The 24399-nt window shown below is 38.0% G+C and overlaps 1 protein-coding gene and 1 long non-coding RNA gene across 11 annotated transcripts in view; one reads left to right on the forward strand and one right to left on the reverse strand.

Annotated features, from left to right (window-relative positions):
- The window catches only part of SSBP2 (single stranded DNA binding protein 2), a 309851-nt gene extending 290578 nt beyond the window's left edge, over positions 1-19273 (reverse strand). For 4 of the 10 annotated variants that reach the window (XM_067031247.1, XM_067031246.1, XM_059063306.2 and 1 more), the window contains exon 1: positions 18976-19157. In XM_067031247.1, the coding sequence (XP_066887348.1) occupies positions 18976-19037 (62 nt within the window). In that variant the 5' untranslated portion in view covers positions 19038-19157. Of the gene's footprint in view, positions 1-18975 lie in introns of all 10 variants that reach the window. The other 6 variants (XM_059063307.2, XM_067031245.1, XM_067031243.1 and 3 more) reach the window with 3 other exon arrangements.
- A 1915-nt stretch (positions 19274-21188) lies between these two features.
- LOC136794162 (uncharacterized) lies at positions 21189-23651 on the forward strand. Its single transcript, XR_010840529.1, has 3 exons — positions 21189-21371; positions 21798-21919; positions 23592-23651. It is a non-coding gene; the product is annotated as an uncharacterized lncRNA (long non-coding RNA).
- The last annotated feature ends 748 nt before the right edge of the window (positions 23652-24399 follow it).

Here is a 24399-nt window from a genome sequence, read left to right on the forward strand (position 1 = left end):
TATATAGCCAATTGCAAAGAACAACTAAATTGGTGCTTAATGGAAAATGAAGTTTATCTTTTAATTATTTGAGTTTAAAAAGTCAATGAATTGGGGCTTCCTTGGTGGCGCAGTGGTTGCAAGTCCGCCTGCTGATGCAGGGGACACGGGTTTGTGCCCTGGTCCGGGAGGATCCCACATGCTGCGGAGCGGCTGGGCCCGTAAGCCATGGCCGCTGAGCCTGCGCTCTGCAACAGGAGAGACCACAACAGTGAGAGGTCCAAGTACCACAAAAAAAAAAAAAAAAAAAAAGTCAATGAATTAAGAGTAAATAATATACTCTCTTTGACTTCTCAATGCTTTCAACATGTTAAACTTACTTTTTATAAATCACTTAATTAGGTTATATTTATCCTTGTGTGTGTATACATATATATATATATATATATATATATATATATATGTATATACACTGCAAGACAGACAGACCTAAATTGTTTCCTATATGGCTGGAGGTTGTACAAATGGGGAACAGAAGCAGATAGGAATAAATGAATGAGTGAAGGAATATAATGAATGTGAATTAAACGGTAGAGGCACCTGACATGGACCAAAGATGACACTATGCCATGAACTGGAGAGTATTATTAACTCAACCCTCTACACGTACTGTCAAAAATATAGTTACATATATAAATACACTAAATCTCATAATTTAAAATGCCTATTCTAAACAATTGGCCCATGTTATCAGTCTTTTTAATCTAAAAGATAAAATAAAGAGTAACAATTTTACAAAATATAGGTGCATAAAATAAAATTTCTCACAGACATAAGAGAGACCCAGGAAAAACACTGGCTTTTTCCAATGGTTGGTTGTTTTTTAATTGAGTTTTTTTTTGTTTTTTTTTTTTCTGGCCACGCCATGCTGCTTGTGGAATCTTAGTTCCCAACCACAGATTGAACCCGGGCCCTCAGCAGTAAAAGCACCAAGTCCTCACCACTGGACTTCCAGGGAATTCCCAGAGATGTTGTACTTTTAAAAATAAATTTTATTTTTAAAAGAACTTTAAAGGAAATTATTTTATTTTTAAAAGAAATTGGGTTTTTTTTTGGTTTTTTTGTGGTATGCGGGCCTCTCACTGTTGTGACCTCTCCCATTGTGGAGCACAGGCTCCGGACGCGCAGGCTCAGCGGCCATGGCTCACGGGCCCAGCCGCTCCGCGGCATGTGGGATCTTCCCGTACCGTGGCATGGGTAACTAAAAATCTGTAGGCTTACTTGAGTTTTACCTCTACTGAAAAGCAGACTTTTCATATATAGTGACAAACTGAAATACACTTATTCTCTGGTACCATAACTCTAATTTATATGTTATCTTTTAACTTTACATCATTGACTAGATTTTTTAAAGAAATATAACCTTCTGCTAATTAAAAAAACTAGACTTTTTATATCTCAGTCCAAATATAAGTAGAAACTGAGGTTCCTCCTAAGTGGTAAAATTTCAGCAGATTCATTTTGGGTAAGAAATGAACCAAAATGATGAACATCTTACCCCCAGTTATTCTTCATTAAAAATTTATTTAGTAAGTAAATCCCTAAAAAATCACTTCTCATAGAATTTTTATTGTAGTAAAAACCACATAACATAAAATTTACCATCTTAACCATTTTTAACTGTACAGATCAATAGTGTTAAGTATATTCATATTGTTGTAAACAGACTCCAGAAATTTTCATCTGGCAAAACTGAAACTCTATACTCATTTAAAAACAAATGTTCACTGGAAAAACAATGGGTTCAAATATGGAGTCTATAAACACTAAAATGTATGACCTTAGGTTTCTAACTACTTTTGTCTCAAGATTCTTTATAAGAGTATAACGTCCACCATATTGTTACTGCAAGATAATGAATGAAGTCACTAAGTTAATATGCTGTGTTCTGTAGGTCATTCAAATATGTTAGTAGTTTATTAAGAAATTATACATTAACCCTTTACCTTTTTTAGATGACCATGGATTTAAAGAATACTGACTACTATTTTCATGGAGTAGAATTATTGCCCTCAAGAAGTAATCACAAATCCATGTGACTGCCAAGTCAAATGAATCTTTGGCAATATCCTATGGAAAAATATCTTTACTTATGCCAAGTAAGGGAGAAAGATTTCCTGGCTGCCTAAATAAGCTTCAGGCAAAAATGCTTATCCATTTCAAGTGTTCCAGTAACCATTCCAGTAAAGAACCTTAAAAAATAGAAAGTCAACTACTTTATCCAAATAGAGTTCAATTAATATGATTTTTTTTAATTTCCAGATTTCAACACATCTATGGAAGAGATCATCATCCAAGTTAAAAGAAATCCTTTTCCTTTTCCATAAGAACAATGAACCATTTATTTGTAGATTACTTGGGAGGGATAACACCCAAAACTTTGCCTCTCTTCTCCCTGTTGGTTCTGTATAACTTGAGAAGGTGATAAGATAAAACCCAAAATCGAACTTTCTTGTATTATAAAGTTAACTTAAATGGAGAAATGAAAAGTTCTATCTTTATTTCAATTATCATGTCAGGAGAACAAAATCTTTTTGGCTTTTTAACACTGCAATGCATTGGAGCATTAGATTTCAAGGCCTTAAAATTGGCTTCAAATGATGGGCATTGATTTGATGTCTTATGTCAAATCAAGGTTATCTCTGATAACATTCACTTACGTGAATTAGAAAATCTTTATAGTAATCCTTAAAATACTACATCAAAAGTAAAAGAACCTACTCAATCAGAACCATAATATAAATCTACTTCAGAAATTAAGTACACAAAAATGAATGGCATATGATGTTAAAGCATCTGGTTCTTCAATTTTTTCCTTAATTCTTTTTTTTCAGTTTCTAAATATGGAAACTATTATTCTCTTTTTTCAAAATAAAGTGGTAATCCATGATCCACAGTGTGGATAAATACTTCAATGTAAACATGTATTAAAAATTACCGGTCTTTATGGAACAAAGTAATAATAATTTACAGCCTAGACTGCAAGACATGCAATAAGAGTAACGCCAATGCACTCTGTAAATTTACTTTTAACATCTTGTAAATAACGTTTTAAATGTTTTAAATAAAATAGTTTTGCTTTTACATGTTCAACTTCCTATCAAAATTCTAACAAGATTAAATGGAATCTCTAAAACTTAGTTTTTTAAACTAAGCTCTGAATCACATCTACCAGAAGAAATGACAATTTGCTTGTTTTTCCTGTTTTGTTGCTTTTTATAAGAACTTCCCTTTTTACAGATAAAATAAATTACATATGCAAATAAATAAGAGGAAAACAAGCAGTCTGAATGTTGCTTTTATATGTGGTATAAAGCTTTGCAGTTTGGTTACTCTGAGTGGTTCACACAGAAGAAAGAAATCTTGACTACAGGAGAAATTGAGTTTTGTACAGATGCATGTATCACTATTGTACAATAGAGTATCTTATGCTCTTTCTATTAAACATTAAAAAAAAAAAGACACTCCACAACCCACTCCCACTGCTCCTTAGCTATTTTAGTAGCCTGATCCATTGCTGATTAAGTGATATCTTAACTTTTTAGACAATTAGAAAAACAGCACATTCAAGAAACATTCAACTTCTACCTTCATAAATTTTAAATGAATAATTCCTCTCATTATTGGAAGGAAAGAGGTCTGAGAAAGTAATTCTAAATTTTCAGATCCTCCAACTTGGATAATTTCAAAAGATTTAAATTTCTGAAATATTTTAATTGATTGTTAAAACTGTAGCCTTCTTTGTCAGACAAAATAAATATGCCCAGAATCTCCCAATTATAAAGGTCTTATTACGCTGATTTTAATGTCAATCAGCAAGATCAAATACTATCAGTCATCAACAGAAAAAATATGAAGGCCCCAATAATCTCAGGATTCCACTGAATGGAAAATATAAGCATTTTGTAAAGCATTACAAAAATGAGTCCCCCTTATAGTAATTACAATTGTAGGGATTCTCATCACATGTCAACAGCTGAAAGAGAAGGATCAGAAACCCCCATTATAGCCACACAGGTGGAAGTTCTTTAGACTTAAAACTGAAGTATTTGCACTAAGTGATATGTTTCACATAATATGAATTTATTATACTCTACCTAAATTGGACTACTCAAAATCAGTCTCAAGAATTGTCCTTTATAGTCCTCCAACTTTGCTGATAGATCATATCTATTAGGAAATGTAAGAAATTATTAACCCTAGATTTTAATGATTTTTTTCTTTCTATATAACTTACCCTGATCTGACCAAACATCATACACTAGACAGTATTTACCTGTAGCAATATAATTTAGCAAACTGGATCTCCCATAAGCCTGTCACAGTGGCTATTTTTGTCTAAATAGGGCCTTGAATACTGAGTAGTACTTATTTCAACTAGTCGAATTTCTATGCATTTAAAAAGATGCGAAACTTGTTCTCTGAGCCCTGCAAAGGAAGTCCGAAAAATTTTAATCATCAGTCTTGCAATTATCTGAAAAAAAAAAAAGCAAATGTTTAACTACAGACACCATCAGAAATATGCATGTTGTATCATAAATACCCATTCATTTAAAGTAAATGGACAAGGATATTTTCTGATTAGAATAGAGTTAAGACCCTTTATTTTAATTAAAGCTACTTAAATGAATTGGTAGGTCATGCGGCAAAGTAACACCAACCTGTATCTGACTCTTTGCCTTTTATAATTTTTTAGCCATATGGATGAAAAGGTCATTGTTTAATTTGTTGTATTACTTATATATTAACAATAAGAGAAAATGTGGTAAAACAGAAAACACAGCAAAATATCTCTATGCAATTTTTAATACCTTAAAGGGCTGGTAAACCTAAAATAAGATATTTTTCATCTTGGTTTCCATTTGCAGTTTGACGAAAATATCTCCCTCCCTCTACTTTACTCTAAATGACAGCAGGCTACTATAACACATACACAATTCTTCTACATTTCAAAGTTCCTAGCCTTGCCAAGGGGACAAACAAAACAGACGAGAAGTATATCCATAACATAAACAAATTCTCAGTATACACCATATAGACAATCAGCCAGCAAAGGAAATGGACTTAGAAAGTCTCATAAATCTATTAAACAGAAAGACTTTCTATATTTAAGAAGTATTTATAAGGAAAACATTTAAAGATGGTATGCTACCCTCTTAAACCAGTACCATCATTGCCTTTCCAGTCAATAACTGGTTATCTTACAACTGGTATCAAGACCATTGCCCTTACTGGAAGATTTTTCAAATAAATGCCATTTTATTCAAGTTCACAAGAGAAAAATCAAATTGACCTACATATGCTCCTCACTGTTGATTTTAAATGAATATAAGCATGCTAAATTAATGATCAAATGAAAGTACTTAAGAATTTTGCTTAGAACAGCAACGGTTGTAAACTTTAGTTAATTCATTTCATGTTGGATGTTGCAACTACATTAAATATATATTGACAAACCTTAATTTATTGTATCTTTTATAACTATATAACAAAAAATAAATAACAATCTTAAACCTGTCAGTTACATTTCAAAGCTCTAATGAAATAGTCATGAGATTTATGCAAAAGGCAAATATGCTATTAATGATATGTTATATAGAACTAATTATTATACTTTAAATTTTTAAAATTCAAATATACTTTTAAATAACTAAATAACAGATAAGAAATTAGTATTTTACAAATGATAATCAACAACATATTTTGTAAACTTCTCTACTGACAGGGCAGTGGCTGGATTCAATGCCCTTTTTCAGAATTCCCACAGCACTCTCTGCATACCCATTATACGGTGTGTTACCCAGAGTGGTGATCACTGGTAGTGACCCTCCTCTGAGCAGTGAGTCCTAGTGGGCAGAGACTACTGTGTTATTCAGATCTGACTAAAGAAGGCTCAACAGAGGCTGACATATCAGAGAGAGTTAGTATTTCTTAAATGAATAAGAAATGAGAGCAGAAAGCAGAAGGAATATTATCTCCACCTCATAAAATGTATACAAATTTATAGTACCATAAAGTAGTTGAACAGGTTTTAAAAACTAATTTTAAGTGCTAGGACATGGAAACAACCTAAATATCCATCGACAGATGAATGGATAAAGAAGATGTGGCACATGTATACAATGGAATATTACTCAGCCATAAAGAGGAATTAAATTGAATTATTTGTAGTGAGGTGGATGGACCTAGACTAGAGTCTGTCATACAGAGTGAAGTAAGTCAGAAAGAGAAAAACAAATACCGTATGTTAACGCATATACATGGAATCTAGAAAAATGGTACTGATGAACCTAGTGGTAGGGCAGGAATAAAGATGCAGATGTTGAGAACAGACTTGAGGACGGGGGTGGTGGAGTGGGGAGGCTGGGACGAAGTGAGAGAGTAGCACTGACATATATACACTACCAAATATAAAACAGATAGCTAGTGGGAAGCTGCTGCATAGCACAGGGAGATCAGCTCGGTGCTTTGTGACCACCTAGAGGGGTGGGGTAGGGAGGGTGGGAGGGAGGCCCAAGAAGGAAGGGATATGGGGATATATGTATGCATACAGATGATTCTGTTGTACAGCAGAAACTCATGTGGCATTTTAAAGCAATTATACTCCAATAAAGATGTATTTTTAAAAACACTAATTTTAAAAGCTATTTTGACCAAACCCAACTATTCAAAAAGCTCTATTTTCTCAGGCCATTCTATACAAAAAACTGGAAGACTTATTTCAAATGCATAAAATCTTGAACACTGTCCTGGGTATTCTCCACTGACCCTGCCTTTCTGCCCTGCTGTGACCAGGAAGGCTGATCTCTACAGAGTATATCACCTCAGGTCCCTTACCCTATGGCTCCCAGTTGGGTTCTACAGAAAGGAGGTATCAGGTGATCAGAGGGCAGGAGAAGAAAGAAGATCCCCTCCCTTGCCAGGCCTCCAGCCTCTGTTTACAGTGGGTCTGACCATGGCTGTGGTCCCCATCATAAAACCACAGCCCCAAGAGAGTAGCTTTTCTACAATGACCATAGTGTTCATCAGATTCTGGTAACTGCTCTCTCTCTTTTCCCCTCAGACCTAAGAGGGGTAAAAAGCTTCTCTTGTTCCTAAATCCTGGGTGTTCCCCTATCCCCAGTGGGTTTTAATCATGCACATACCTCATTAAACTCTCTTTAATTATTCTTTTAAGGTAGCTATCCTACTGGGGATCTGACTAATACAAACACAGAAACATTTTACTAACTAGCAGCATCTTTGCCAGTGATTGCTATATCATGGGCTACTGTTAATGCTATCCCCATCTTACAGAAAAGCATCATTTTTTTGGTGTTAACTAACTTTACTGTGATAATCATTTTGTAAAATATACCCATATCCAATAATCACAATATAAACCTTAAACTTACATATGTTGTATGTCAATAATATCTCAAAAGCTGGAAAACAAAACAAAAAACCCAAGTTTTATATTAAGTATTTCTCAATCCAAAACCAGAAAAACTGTCTGAGCTTCATCTTGGACATAGCTTGGTACTGCCAGCTTGGTATGGTCAAGGTAGATTCTTCTGAGGTGCAAAAATTCTGTGTATTAGTTTCCTACTGCTGCTATAACAAATTCCTACAAATTTAATGGCTTGAAACAACATAAATTTATCATCTTATAGTACTGGAGGTCAGAAGTACTAAAATCAAGGTGTTGGGAGGGCTCTGTTTCTTCTGGAGGCTCTAGAATCCATTTGTTTGCCTTTTCTAGCTTGGTAAGGATGCCAGCATTCCTTGGCTCATGGTCCCATCCTTCATCTTCAAGACCAGCAGTATCTTCCAAAACCAGATCTTCCCATCTCTTTCTCAGCTTCTGTCACCACATGGCCTTTGCCTGACTCTGAAACTCGTCTCTCTCTTATAATTGTGATTACACTGAGCTCATGCAGATAAGCTAGGTAGGAAGTAACCCATATCAAGATCCTTCATCCAAGACCCTGAACTTAGTCATGTCTGCAAAGTTCATTGTACTAGGTAACATATTCACAGGTTCTAAGGGTTAGGATGTGGACATCTTTGAGTCACCATTATTCAGCCTACAATAGTCAGTAAAAATCCAAGGTGCTGGTTGGAAAAAAAATCACAAAGATTGGAAATGGAAACATCAGTTAATGTTTTAGTAAAAACTTGCCTATACTCTAATCTTTTTGGCCCTGAATCTGTAAGTCCAACTCACTTACAAAACTGACCAGTACCAATCTGAATTAAAAAGGAATTAGTAAGTCATTTCCCAAAATGAACTTTACCTGAAAACTATTCCTAGTATATACATACACATATGTATATTGTGTAAATGTATGTATTTTATGTAAATGTAATGTATTTTATGGTTAAAAAAATCACTGAAGTTTTTTTCATTACAATATTTCTAAATGAAAGAATAATATCAGTCTCTCAGGTTAATTCAGGGGAAAAAATGCTTATTGAAACACCTTTAATAGCTTCCTAATAATAGCTATTGCTTAAATGCACTGATAAAGTATAATCATAATTTTAATCCAATTACAAATGACAGCACATCACACTCTAAAAAAATGAAACAAAGGAATTGTTTCTATTTTTTCTAATAGTCAGTACTACAGAAATGACTATATAATAGATTCAATATGGTTGTACTATTGCTCCTGGACCACATGGAACTTTCCAGATGCCCTAGTCCAAAAACAAACAAAAAAACCAATAGGCCATATGCTGGTTGGAAGAGAGAAGTAGAATAAGCTCATAATGAGAGGAGAGAGTATTTTTTCTACACATTACATATTCTTCTATTTATTTCTGCCTCTAAAATTTACCAAGTAAAGTAATTTATGCCAGATTACTTTGCCTCTAGATACAGAAAGAAGAATGGAGAAACAGCTCCACCTGAAATTATAACCTGAGCTCTTAACTGGCATCTTCCTCTCTGACAAGCATTACATCTAAGTTGCTAAATCTCAGATACCAGCTAAAGTTTGGAGCTATTTGTGGAACACTTTGGGTAACTGTAATTCTGCCCACCTTCTTAGCAACTGTAAAATGTTTTCTTTAACCTTTTTCCTTAACCTCTCTCTTCTTGAGTGCATCCAACCCCAAGTAAAAATGGTGGATATGTGTAAAGAGAACTATCCATGCAGTCCCCTCCCACTCACCACCCTCACAATTCCCATTATTTTTTTCCCATATGAAGCAATGAAACACAGTGAGGCAAGATGTTTAAAATGGGTAGTGGAGTCAGAAACCTGGGTTTGAATCCCTACTGTGCAATTTACTACACGGCCTTGGACAAGGTATATAACCTCACTGAGACTCAGTTTCCCCCTATGTAAAATGGGGCTTATATCAACTTTATGAAGTTGCTGAAGTGATTAAGCAAGAAAAAAAGCCAGACACAAAAAGACAAATATTGCATAATTACACTTATACAAAGTATCTAGAATCTAGAACAGTCAAATTCATTGTTACAGAAAACAGAATGGTGGAGGGGCTGAGGAAAGGAGGAGTTATTGTTTCAGTTTGGAAAGATAAAAAAGTTCTAGAGAGGGATGGTGGTGATGGTTGCATAACAATGTGAATGTACTTAATGCCACTGAAATGTACACCTAAAAATGGTTAAAATGGTAAATTTTATGTTATATATATTTTACCACCATAAAAACAAAAAAACCAATGTTCTATCAATTATCCATATCAAAAAACTTTCTCTCCCTTATTGGAGAGGCACAAAAGGAAAAAATCACTACCCCAACTCTCCAAATTGAAGCTAACTGGCAAAAGAATAGAGTTCATCAACCAAAATTAGCCTAAATCTTCAGTCGAGTATTTACATAAACTTTTAACTGTCTTCTAGTCCATGATTCTCTGTTGCATCAAATCCATACCTAAGCCTTCTTAAAATATTTATGAATCTCTTTTTGTAAAAGAGGCAGCTGTAGTATAATGAAAGAAACACTAACCTTGGAACCAAAAAAATCTAAATATGACTAAGCTCTGTCACATATTATCTGCATTACCCTAGTTGGGTAAGTCAATCTCCACATACAAATCTCTACAGTCAATGGGAATTATCACCTACCTCACAGAATTATCGAGAGATTTAAATAAAGCATATTAAAATACCTTGAAACTCTAAAGTATGATTCCATTTATGTTATTAAATTTGCTGAAACACAAAAAAGATTACTCTATCAAAAATTCATATTAAAAATATACACATATTTCATACTAATACAACTAGGTAATCTCCTGTAGTCCTGAAAGCCACAGACAATACTACTAAATGCCTATATTACAGAAAACTCTTCTTTAGGAATTACATATTAATCCTGATACTAAATATTAGAAATATTTGGGGAGAAAATGAGCTAGATATAGTGATATCCTGTTGTGATATATTTATAGCAGGTTACATCCTTGATCCATTTATTCCACAAGTATCTAATCAGAACTCCAAGCACTGTGTTTAGCTGTGAGACTACACTGGTGAAGACAACGATGGTTTTTCTCGTCAGGGAACTTCCAATCTAACCAGAAGATGAGACATTAAACAAAACATTACACAAATAATCCATAAATTTGTGACAGACGTGAAAAAGGAAAAGTAGAGGTTGCTATGAAGCACAGAGTCAGGGGGTCTAACCCAATCTGGGAAATTTATAAGAAATAATTAGCCAGTTGTACCATCCTTTGTCAACCCAACAGGCTTTAACTGTTTAATAAATCTTAGCTATTTCTACCATCAACATTATTATAAAGGCCATATGTTCCACTCTCCTCATTAGGAACAACTATATCCCTAGGGTTTAGAAGATAAGAGATAGGCAACCTTATTATTTAGGAAAACCCACCACCCAATTCCTCAATAAAAACCAAAACCAGGCTCTAGAGAGAACAGCTTCATCCCAATTCTGACTCATATTTTACATATCCTTGAGCAATTACGCCGATGCTGAGAGGTTACCTCAATGGCAGTTTAGACCTGTCTAAAATGCTCTTAACCCTAAATCTTCTCATGACTGACTCTTTCAATATTACTCAGGTTTCTGCTTAAACATATCCTCCAGGAACCTTTCCCTGACCACCCAATTTAATGTAGGCTCCCACTCACCCTCTATTATTATACCACACTACTTTATTATTTTTTAGCACTTATGACTACCTGAAATTGCCTACTCTATTTATTTACTCGTTTATTATTATGTTTCCCCTTCAAACTTGAAAGTAAGTTCCATAAGACAGGGACCCACTTTATTCTCTCCATATCCTCAAGATACATCTTCCTTGCCAAAGACCTCCAGTTCTGTTTAGGTAGTCAGGTACAAAGGAGAAATGTTTCCAGCCCACAGGATGACTGATTTAAGCCAATTATGGTAATCCCATTACCTTTGCCAGTAACTGGTTTAGGAGAGGGAATTTTACAGTTTTCTTCAATAAGGCATAAGAAGATATCTGCTAAGCATCTCCAGAAAAGGTTTTCTCTCTGATTAATGAGACATAAAGGAAAAACCTTGCCCTTTTTCCTGCCTTCATACTTGGCTGTGTGACGAAGTGATACTGGGATCCTGATACATGGATGCTGCATTCAGGAGAAGGAAACCATGACGATGGCAGAGAAGCTGATCTCTTGGTGTTCTTGATTCCCTGAATCAACTCTGAAACTACCTCCTTCCAGACATCCTGTTATGTGAGATTTTTATGCCCTGATCAATTAAGCCGTTTTCTATCTCCTGTTTTGATACCTGCCCCCCAAAGCACAATAAACTCTTAAGCCTCTGTTTCTTCTGTAACATTAACAGTAAATAGTACCTAGTGGTACTAGGTACTAGTGGATCCTTGAGGGGATTAAATGAGACAATGCAAGTAAAGTGCCAAACAGAAACAAAATACTCAAACGACAGTATTTGCTGTTATTGTTGCTATTAAACATTAAACTTACTATGACAAAACTCCACAAACTCTTTGTATAATATTTAGGATTTTGTTATTTTACAGAAAACATTCATTTTAATCCTGTTTAAATAAAATCATTTTTAATAAAATAATTCATTTACCTCGCTTCCCTCCATCAGTAAAGAAGCTTTTGGTTTTTTCTCAAGTTTGAAGTAGGTAAAAAGAAGAATCAAGGCAAATATCAGATCACTGAAGAAAAATAATCATTAATCATTAATTTCAGGTGAGACCCTGTTTTTGGCATCAACTCCTCCCTGTCCTTTATGAGGACAGAGCCTCATAAAAATTTTCATCTACTTACCTTCACAAATATTTCATCAGTATTTTAACATAGCTTAGATTATACTAATTAAAAATTTAAAATATTTTAGTAGCTAAAACTGTATTATACATAGTTATTTAAAAATTATTTTTAAAAAAGAAAAAAAATGAAGTGTTATACTTCAGTTTCTACAATTTTTTCTGTGCTCAACTACTTGTTTGATATGCCATGAAGCAAAATTAATACAGAAGATCAAAAATAAGAAATTGTTAGGTCATTGGTTCAAGCTCACTCCAGCTGAATTGCGATTTAAAATGTTACGATGGCTCATTACTGTCGGAAAACTGTATGGGCCCTACATGAAATAGAATAATCAAAATTCTTAAAGTGAAATATGAAGGTAGTTTTGTCATTACTAAAGAAGTGACACCAACTAAATTGTCTCTTTTAAAGGGGAACAAAGAACAAATATTAAATCCTTCACTGCATTGGAAACACCCAGGCTCTTATGAGCCCAGATAAATTTCTGGTTCTGTTAATATTACAAAAACATTATTAGTTCCACTTTTCAAAAATCTTTAACTATCAACCTTCTGTGACAAAAATTACCAGTTACTCATTATGACCAACCATAAATTTGAGCAACTTGTAGGGCTATTAAAAGTTATCTGGAAAAACTCTATTCTTCCCGGGATGGAACATTTTTCTGCCTGTGTTTCAACATCTCACACAGTGACTAAGATACACAGTTTGGGGAAGAATAGCCTCTACTATTTCTGTAACACTACTGAAAACAAGTAGGATATAAATCTTGGTAGACCATCCTTCAGATCACTCTCTATAGTATACATGGGGTTTTGGTACAGTAATAAAAAACTCTCACAGTGCAAGTCATAAGTCATGTGAAGTCTAGTCGTATACATATGTTAACAAAACCTTACATTAATAGATATTACATATGTAAAATATAAATGAAATCTGATAAGCAAAGTTTAAAATCTAAATATAACCACTTATTTTTTTATCCCAAACTCTTTTCAGATTTTAACAAATATATCTTATTCTATTGTTCTAATGCTATTTTAAGGCCCTCCTTTGAGAAACAGTAAGTTATTAATAAAATTAATTTTTAGCATGTTTACAGAGGCTCACATACTACTAAGCAACGATATGTCACTAGTAAAATATTTTATATCATACCCATACCAATGTCAAAGCAATAATGTACACACAATAGTAAAGAATATCCTCACATATTCCAAAATAAAATTATAATTATTTTCAATATTTTAAACTATACATTCCAAGAAGTAGTTTCATGTCTTTTAAATCCAGTACATTAATCCTCAATCCTACGTCCCAACATTAATATAACAGTTGTGATCTCCATGGAAGAGAGAACATTCTAAATTCAAAATGATTTTTCCCAAATTTTACTTCTAACTCCATGAACTACTGGGGTGAAGTGTTAATAAATGGCAACCTAGGTATTCCAACCCCCACTCACAGAGTATGTTTCAATTTTAAAACAAAATAATTCTATTTTCTAGTAGTAATTGAAGATGTAAGACACATTTACTTCACTACTGCAAAGCAACTAAAACTTGATGCTTTTTTTTTTCATCCTGAATTGGTTTTATATGGCAAACTGGCTCTAAAGTGTGGGAATAAACCTTTCCATTTTTTTTCTTTCATAGCTCTGAAAAAATACATTTCAAAAATACATTTCAAAATACACTAATACTATTTCTAAGAGTAATAAACCTGTAGATAAACAATACTAAAATTTAACTCTCAACTAAAATTTTACACTTTTTTTCTTCAGGTTTGTTCCTTCAAAAAATCATTTTTTGGATACTTCTAAAATAATGGAAAAGAGATCAATCAAAAGAAAAGCTCCCATAGCTAAGATGACATATTAGATATAAGTATTTTGGAGGAAATATCCTGGGGATTGGGAAGGGAAGAGTCAATTTAATATCTTATAGAAAATTTCATCCCCATAAAGATATTCCTTCATTAATTTTAGAAAACTTGAATTGCACTAACTGCATTAATGCAATCAAGTTTCTGAAGAGACTTGTATTACTTCACTTGTCTTAATTTTATTTCCTTCAGAAAGGAAGGAAGGAAGGAAGAAAAGTTTATCATGTTTAGGGGGGAAACTTAATAATAAAATAATAAACATGCTGGTAGATACTAATCCCTACAAACTCTCTTTTATATGGAATAGTACTTACTTACTGTTTTTCCTAAATGACCAGAAATTATTTGACTAAATTCTATTTCATGTATAAGCATGATCATCTATATGGAGTAGCATTTAAATGATCTTTAGACTTTAACCACTGAAAAATGAGGATATGTTGTTTTCATAGTTTAAAAACCAAAGTTACTTTTCAGAGCCCCAGATTAGATGCACAGTTAGATTTCTGTAGTTTCTGACAAGTTTACTTAATATCACTGTTTAGTATGTGTACCTTATGTTCAATGTTGCTTTACAGCAGATTCATCTTTCTGTGCTATTACACAATTTTAAAGATGAAATTAGTTTAAGAAAAAGCAGTATCACAACTCATCTATTTGCAGGTGCCAGTTAATCTTTCTGTGGCAGTGTGGCATACAGAGTAGCTTAAAGTTCAGCAACATTTCATACAGAAATTGTTCACAACTACAATGTCTAAATTCAAAACTTAAGTGATAAAACAAATTTCTGGAAGGAAAAATCTCAAAAACAAGGATTCTCCATTATTTTAGGCTTCCAACTTTCCCTCCTGAAGTTTCTGTCTTCCCCACACCACACACATATCTGTAATCTGTTAAAATGGAGTGTATAAGCATAGGGTGCACCAATGGTTAAAACTGTATATCTGATCAATCTTTACAGACTGTTATACCTGATTATGTAATGCTGTTCCCTACATCTGTAACATTCTACCCTAAATCAAGAAAGCAATCTGTTATAGTGAAAAAAAAACGTATCTTTCATCTTCCACTACAGGTTTTAAGCAGAGATATCTTTGTTAGAAATCCAGCTAGTAGTGTATCCCTGAGCAAAGTTACTTAACTAGTCAGAGTTTTCTTATTTCTTTAATGGAGAAAAAAAAATCACTACCTTGCAGAATTGTTGGGAGAATTAGAGAAAATATATATAAAGTGCTGAACACAGTAACTGACACATAGAACGACAAATACATAATGATTACTGTTTTGTTGTTATCGGTTATTTTTGAAATATACCTAGGCTAGAGAATATGGAACTCAAACTTCCAAAGTTCTTATTTTGGAGGTCATTGAAAAAAAAAAATCTCACACTGAAAAAAATGTCCTTGAGTCTAACATCTTCATTTATTCAACACTATTTGGTGCTTCTGACATTTGAAGACACTATTCTTAATGTCAAGGATACCTCAGAGAAGAAATTAGAAGTATTATCCCTTGCCCTCAAGAAACTTACATTTTAGAGGAAGATAGACATTAAACAACCAATTCCACAGTTACTTAATTGCAACTGGGATTTCAGTGCAGTGTTACAAAGAAAACCTGCTAAAGGGGTAAATGACCTAACAGGATCAGAATTTAAATTTCTACACAAACATCCCTCCTCCCTCCAAGGGTTTTCAATCACTCTCTCTATAATTAAACCTAATCCAAACTTTTGTATAGACTTGATCTGTCTGGCTTTTAAAACAACAAAATCAGTAATTAACCTGACTTCAGCCATTTTTATGTTCAGAACTGTATAGTGAAAATATAGAACCTGTGTAAAACCTACAAATTAATTTCAAGTATTCCATATAATGACCTCTTAACAAAAGAGAAAGCAAAGATATAATATAGGTAAGGGTCTGCCTGCTATTAACTATGAACTCACTGGAAAATACATTTCTTGATAGATTATAAAACCAATATTTTTATTTTATGTGCATGCCATTATTGTTAATAATGACTCAGTTTTCAGAATGTTTTTATTAGAGTAAAATAAATATTTACATATTCATTACTGAAAAACATTTCTGTGACTTTTAAGGCCACTACAATTCTGATTTGCTTACTAACAGAGCATTTGTCTTCACTCAGGTACCTTTTAAAATCTGCCACCTTAAAAAAAATTTTTTTTTTAATCTGGGGGCATCCATTTAAAGACAACTTCAAGATTCCTATCTTCAGAACTTAGTAGGTTGTTTGTTGTAGAATAATAGTGCCGTTAAAGTCCCAAGTACACATAAAGGGAAAAAAATGAGTGATCAGATCAACTCTCCCAGCAAAATGAAACTAAGTCTATTCCATAAAACAGAATCTATCTCAATGTTCGTCTTAGATTCAAGCAACATTCACCTTGAAATTAATGCAATGACAATTAACCCAGAACAGTCATTGTCAATTCTCCAAAAGTGGCCTCTTCACCTGTATTTAGTTCATAAGGCAAACCAGTCCAGGATTCCTGCTGCCAATTATAATGAATGGAAGAAACATTTAAATCAAATAGCACCATCTAGCAGAACCGTCACCACTTTGCTTACAAGAGTAGATGTTACTTGGTGTTCAGTTTGGTAGATTTGACAGCAAAATGGCAATATCACAGAATTAGAGCTAGAAAGGACTACAGACACACCAGGTTCAACTTCCTCATTATTGTATTAGATACTTTAAAAAATGTTTTTACAAAGTTATCAGAATATAGATTAAATTCAGCCATTGCTGGAAGTTTAAGTAAAATACAAAATTACTTTAATTCTCAAATTCAACCACTCCCCAAATAAATAAGATTATACCTCAATACACATTTCAATTCCTTCACTCCCAAAAATGTGAAATCCAAATACTCTGTAATCATTAAAACATCTTCCTTAAATGTCTCTATTTTCTCAGATATATTGCAACCAAATAATAAACGCACACAGATTAGGCTATTTCTAAACTTCAATTCCAGTAACTTGCTGTTTCTTAACCAAGCTATAATGCTAAGCCTTTTACATACTCCTTGTCACAGCTACAAGATCCTGAATATAACTCAGAAAATACCTCGGGGGGGGGGGGAGTACCTCTCCGTTAATTTTTTTTGTTTTGCCACATCAAGGCCTGCCTCCCCTAAATCCTATAGGAATTATGTGTGTTGCTGCCAACACGAAGATTAGGAAATGTTCCCATCCCTAGGGCACAAGAAACTTTCAGGGGACGACTACTAACTGCCTCAAGGTAGGAGGGAAACTCGGTCGTTTGCACGTTCGGTTTTTATTTACGCAGCTATTTCCGCGCACAAGGTAACTAAAGCAGCTTTTGAGAGATGCTCTCAGACTTTTTCCAGTCTGAACCCCTAGGAAAGGCAGAGCGCGTCCAATGACAAGGATACACTTCACCCTCAGAGTGGAGGTGATTACTGGGAATCACTGTTAGATCTGCTGTACAGAAAAGAGGGGTTTTTCCTCAGTGGTCACAGTCACTATTCGCTCTCATTGTTAGTAACAAGCAAATCACAGTTACAAGTACATAAGAATAGCAGCAAACAACCCTGCCTCGCAGCTTGCCGTGACGGTGGCATCCCAGGCCGGGAGGGGCTCTTTTCTCGCCAGCCTCCTCTGGGCTCCCACCGAAGTTAACACCTGTATCTCCCCGCCACCCCGACCAAACAACTAACTCCTCCCCGCATCCACGCTTCTACCGTTCCCGCAAGTCCCCGTTCGGACCACTGCCCCCTCCCCACCGCAGACCGCCCTCCTCGCGCCGGCCGCCGAGGCTCCCACGGCTACCCCTCCGCGCCCCGCGCCCCGCGCCCGCCGCCCGGGCCGCCGAGGCCCCCAGACGTTTGGGAGGTTGCAAGTCTCCAAAAAAAGTTCTCCAGCCGCCGCCGCCGCGGAGTTGGGTCGCCTGAGAGCGGCAGAAACGCCAGCCTACCCCAGCAGATCCCGCTTCTCGCCAGCACACTTTTCCTCATAGGGAACTCGGTCTTAGACTCCCAAACTTCAGCGGCGCCCCTGGCGCCCCCTGCCCGGGCTCCGCGAGGCGCTAGGGGATGAGAATGCCGCGTCCCTCCGCCGGCCGGAGAAAGACCCGACGCCCACCCGACCCACGGCCGCACACGCCCTCCGCGCCCCGCGCGCGTCTCCGCGCCCGGCGGGGCCCCGCTCGGCCGCTCCGCGCCCGGCTTCCGCCCGCCGCGCGCCCGGCACCGCCGCCCTTGCCTTGCTCGGCGCACCCGGCCCCGAGTCCCGGCGCCCGAGCCCCCGCCGCGGCGCCCCTCGCGCTGCCGGCCGCTCGCGCTGCCCTCACCGCCAAACACCCACATTCCCTCCGCTTGCCCTCCTCCACGCAGCTGCCCTTTCTCCCCCTACCCACGACCCACGTCTTCTCCGCTCCCCGCAGCCCCAGACCCCAGCTCTAAAGTTACTTTGTGAGAAGGTGAACCCGCGGGTTATTTCCCTCAATCACGCAAACAAGTTTCCATCCCCGCCACCAGCACCGCCGCCGCCCCCCGATACACTCGCTCCCTCCCGCCGCCAGACCCCAGGGCCGCCCGCCCCGCGCGCGAGCCCCTCCTGGGAAACAGCCGCTCCCCACACCGCATGCCCCACCTCGCGTACCCCTCCCCCTGCCAGCCCACCCCAGGCTCTCCCCGGGCGGAGAGTGTCTGTGTGTCTCCGAGAGAGTGTGCGAGTGCGTGCGTGTGTGTGTGTGCGCGCGTGTGAAGGCGGAGGTGGGTGAGAAGCGGAGACACTTACTTCTCCCGGGCCTGGCTGTCGGACGGGACGGCGCTGCTGTTACTCTTGCCTTTGCCGTACATGCTTGTGCCGAGAGCAGCTCCCACTGTCACGCACCTGTCAACCCATCACAGCCTCCCCGGGAACAGCCCCGTCCCCATGGCGACCCACGCAGCTACCCCCACTATTGGCCGCCCCACGCCAAAGCTCCGCCCCCTTCGCCCAGGCAACGCATGAGACTGACAGGCCTCCCCCCTCCCTCCGGCCTGCCGAAGCGCGCGGCGGCGGCTACAGCCTAAGCGGCAGTCTCCTCCCTCCTTCCCTCCCTCCCGGGTTCCCTCCCTCCTTCCCTCTCCGATCTCCTCCCTCCACCCGCTCTTCTACCCCCCTCCCCCCTCCGAACCCCGGCGCAAGGGGGGAATTAGAAACTGCTCTAGAAGGATTTTAAACAACTGGCTGTTCTCTCCGTCGCTGCCCCTCCCCCCGCGCCGCCCGCGCTCGGCTCCTCACTGGAGACAAGGCGCTTGGGAGGAGGGGAAAGTGCGGCCTGGAGTTTCTGGCAGGATCCGACGGAGCTGGAGCCGTGGCGGCCCCAGACTTCTGGGCGCCCGCCGAGTACACAGGCAGACCTACGGCCCCAGCCGCCCTGGCCTCCCCCCCCCACCAGCCCCTTTCTCCCGCTCCTCTCCTGTCTGTGACCCCGCGCCGGTACCCAGGTTTGATCTCTGCCGCCCTCGGCCCTACTCCCCGTGGTGTCACCCTCCGCCCTGCTCCCAGAGGGCCGGCTGGCGAGGGACACGCGCGCCGTTCCCTCGACCTTCTGGCTAAGCAACCGGGAGGGACTCGCCTTCCCTCCCGGGGAGGGACTGAGCCTCCGGCACTTGGCGCCGCTGGGATGGCGTCGCCTGGCCCCTGGGGCCGCGCCCTGCAATGTGGGGGAGCACTCTGCTAGGGCCTGCCTCCCAAAGATGGCCCGGTGACTCCTGGGGACTCAGTGGCCTCCACCCTGTCCCCCTAAGACCGGAGGCCCGCGGCGCACCACGCACCAGCTTCCCTGCCAGATCTGCTGCAGAAAAGGACTCCAGGTATCCCCACCTGGCCTGCTTTTCCAGCCTTTGTCGTTAATGCCAGCTCATCCTGACCTTTGGAGTGGAAAGGGCCATAGAAGGCCTTTAAAGACATCCCTGTCCTTGTCCATCAGCATAGGCCCCAACTGCGCTCCAAGGTGTGCAAAGATGTGCCAAAGCTGAAAGGCTGCCCCAGAGTATTTCTGGATCCAAGCCCCTAATCTCATTTCAGTAAATGCGCAAAAGTTTCTAAAGCACACACAACCTGGTTCCCAGTTGAACTCCATCCTTTATCTCGTGGAGATCCTTGGATGTAAAATCAGACAAAGTGCAAATAGGGTTAAAAAGAAGAGATGGGCATCAAATAGGGAGTGAGAAGGGAAGAGTGGTGCAAGTGGGGGTCGGTCGGATGGGGGGAAACATCAGGAAAGGATGAAAAGACATGGAACAGCTATGGGAGGGGAGAGGAAAGGATTCAAATGGAGGAAGGTACCTTTCTATTCTGCACATACAGCTTTAAGCTTTTAGTAATAGGATCATAAAAATGTATATGGAGAAACGGAAATAGATGGAATTGAAAGAAATGGGCTTGTGTGGGCATTGACAGCAAGTGATAGGAATAAAACATCAACAGAAGGTTAAGGAAAGGCAGTCAGTAAAAATGAGAGAATCAGAAAAGGTGCTGGCAACTAGACATAAATCAAACACTGGGAAAAATGAAGAGAAAGGACCTGCCATACTGGTGTTAAGGAAAATGAAAAAAAATTGGAAAAGGTGAAGTGTAAAAGATAGGTAAGAAGAATAACAGAAACAGGATTAAATGAAGTAGCCATAGAATATGATAACAAAAGATGACGAAAACAAAAGAGGATTGACTGATATAAAAGATATAAGAAAAATAAACATGCTTTTTTTAAAAGGACAAAAATTCAGCCAATAGAAGTGAAGATAAAGTGATAATAGTCACAGTGGCTTAGATTGATTGATTTTCAAGAGAAGTAATTTGCCATTTCTTACTCAAAATTCTCTGTTTACAATGACCTGCAATGATTTGGTGTTGGGGACGTGGCATTCATGGGCTCTGAAGAACTGGAAGGAGTAATAACCTCTCTTGATGAACTTTTGTTCAAAATGCTCAAATGTTATTAGGCTGCCACTCTTTACAAACTCTACCTTCAAGGTTAGCACTGTGTAATTTGTTGTTCAATTATCTACTTCCATTAGCTTTAACCCAGAAAATTATTAGCATCTCCAGGCTCTATCTCCCATAGAATGTTCCCTATAAGGTGCTGCTTCCAGAATGCTTTCAAGGAGGGAGCTGTGGCAGCTGCTGCCCACACCTGGAATAAGGTAAGGTTTCCATTTAAAACAAAGAGTGGGTTTTATACTATTATCTTAAAACAAATTCAATATTATCTTTGCACTGGTGTTGGGATTGTCTTTGATTCTCAGTCACGGCACACTAGAATTGCCTTAGGAGAATTTCTTTTTTGTTGGTTTTTGTTTGTTTGTCCCAGACTAACTAAATCAGAAACCTTGGAGATGGACCCAGGCATCTGTATTTTTTATAAGCCCCAAGTGATTCTTATATGTAACTAGGACTGTTGAACTCTGCTCTTCAGTATCCATTTAAAGACAGCCAATGGGCACCATCTCTTAGAGCAATATATTTATGTTGTGGCTATACAAAGCAGATGACCCTCCCCATGTTAGGTATTAAGACATCTTTACAGTGGACTTTACTTTCTACCCACTGAGCCAACAAATTTGTTTTAGGATGAAAATGTACGTGTTCTTATAGTACAAGACCACAAACAGCCATGGTTTAATTTACTGTTTCCTGAAGAGAAAGGAAGATGAAGAAAGAAAACAAGAAAGGCTGTTTGCTGTCTACAGCTGTAAGTTATTCGTTTGATTGGTCTTTACCCAGATTTGTTACATAGAAGAGTCTTGAGTAACGGCATATTTTCTTATATTTAAAAAATAAATAAATTATAGATCTGCACAGTGGGGTATGGAATTCAAAACAATTTGGTCTTAGTATCTGGAAATAATAAAATGCCAAAAGGTCTTAGTTCAGAACTTGCCAAGTTAATGTCAGAGTTACCTTTACAAGAATGTTATCATGCAACAAATATACAAAGTGAAAACATGACTATTCCTCCACATGGTAACCTTACAGCTTAAGTAATCAAATCAATTATCATTAAAATATCTAAGCAGCTACCTGAACCATTATCTCTGTTTTATTTTTCTCTTGATGTTAACACATGTAAATAAAATGCTTCTTTGCCCTTGTTCAAATTATTTTGAGTATAAAGAGTGTTCTTTGCATCAGCAACTGTGTCTCATGGGACCAGTCTTGTAATTAATGAGATTTGAAACACATATTCAGAGCCAAATTTGAGATCCCAGACACAGAATTGAAGATCCATGTTTTGTTTGTTTTCATTTTTAAAAAGGGGGAAGAAATAGGAGCTTTAAAGCTTCCTAGTGTAAAGAATCACAATATATTTTTTATAAGTTTGGGGGCCTTTTAAACCTCACATATGAGGCTGATTAATTTGCGGGGGCTAGATTTGGGGTAGGGGAATACTGACTACCTGAGAATATTTGCATTTGAGGTCGATTTTTTCCTAAACTTTATTCTGTCAGATATAGAACACCACAATTACTCAATCATTAGGTCTTTTTTCCCTCCCATTTTGTTTGGGCACATATGCACAATTTTCTCTTTCTGGAACCTGCATCTTATTCTTGGAAGTCCTTATCATTTTAAAACAGGCAGTTTATTATACCACCCTGCTCAAGCTCTAGATTGACTATACATTCCTTTGATTCTAATTTTTTATCTAAAACATTAAGGTTAATAATGTCTATATTCTTACAGTGCAATGGAACATTAGAAAAGATTTCCCTTTGCTATATAGAACAAAGAGACTACCTCTTTATGTTTAAATGGAAGCTAATCATGAATTTAATTATTTGCATCACATAAAATACTTAGCATGAGGGCTTCCCTGGTGGCGCAGTGGTTGAGAGTCCACCTGCCGATGCAGGGGATACGGGTTCATGCCCCAGTCCGGGAAGATCTCACATGCCGCGGAGCGGCTGGGCCCGTGAGCCATGGCCGCTGAGCCTGCGTGTCCGGCTAAAATACTTAGCATGTTAACTTAAAAAAGAAAAACATTTAGAGTAGAAAATATTTATTTAGAAAAATTAAAATAAACTATTTACACATAAAAATGAATTTTCTTGTTTGGGGGTAATTTTTCCAAAGGACAAAATTATACTATTATTTATTTGTTTTATTGAACTAATTAGTTTAAGAAAATAATGTCTCCCTACTTACATTCATATCACTTTTCATTTGAAGTCATTTAGCAGACTATACCTCCGTTAATTAGATTTTCCTGACCAGCTTTTTAAACTGGGTAAACTGAGTCCTAGAAAAATTCATTAGCATGATCTGATCCATAAAGACAATAGAACTAGTTCCAAGATGAGAACTCTGTGTTCCTGGCTGATAGTCCTGTTCCCAAACCACAAAACCGCACCTCTTTCTCTTAGAAGTGACTATTCCACAGAGGAATGTGAGCAAGCTCTGAGATGTTTGTTACTCAAACTACCGTATGAAACTTCACTCCCGGGACTTCCCTGGTGGAGCAGTGGTTGAGAATCCGCCTTCCAACGCAGGGGACATGTGTTCGAGCCCTGGTCGGGAAGATCCTACATGCCGTGGAGAAATGAAGCCCATGTACCACAACTACTGAGCCTGTGTTCTAGAGCCCACAAGCCACAACTACTGAGCCCACGTGCCACAACTAGTGAAGCCTTCGCACCTAGAGCCTGCGCTCCGCAACAAGAGAAGCCACTGCAATGAGAAGCCTGCGCACCGCAACGAAGAGTAACCCCTGCTCACCGCAACTAGAGAAAGCCCGTGGGCAGCAACGAACACCCAAGTCAGCCATAAATAAATAATAAAAATAAAAAATTTTTAAAAAGAAACTTCACTCCCAAGCAGAACAGACCAGCATGCTCATACTCGCAAATATGTTCACATGCCATGTACCAAAGTAGTGAAATGAACAGTCATTAGAACCATAATACGATGCAACATGGTCTCTCATACCAGAATAATAAATGAAACGGGGCCTCAAATTAACATTATTTGACACACACTGCTTTTGGTTTAACATCAGTTAATCTGAGGCAATGACTGTTTTCTTAACCTATTGCCCTGGATTTTTAAAATCCCAATTTAGATATTCATAATCACTTACCAGTGGGTTAGGAGAGACAGTGTGCAAATCTACTGGTTCTAAATAGTTCCATCGCTAGAGTGCCTAGTTTTTTTAACACTATCAAGAATTGGAAA

The sequence above is a fragment of the Kogia breviceps genome, chromosome 4 (genome assembly GCF_026419965.1).
Source record: "Kogia breviceps isolate mKogBre1 chromosome 4, mKogBre1 haplotype 1, whole genome shotgun sequence".
NCBI lineage: Eukaryota > Metazoa > Chordata > Mammalia > Artiodactyla > Physeteridae > Kogia > Kogia breviceps.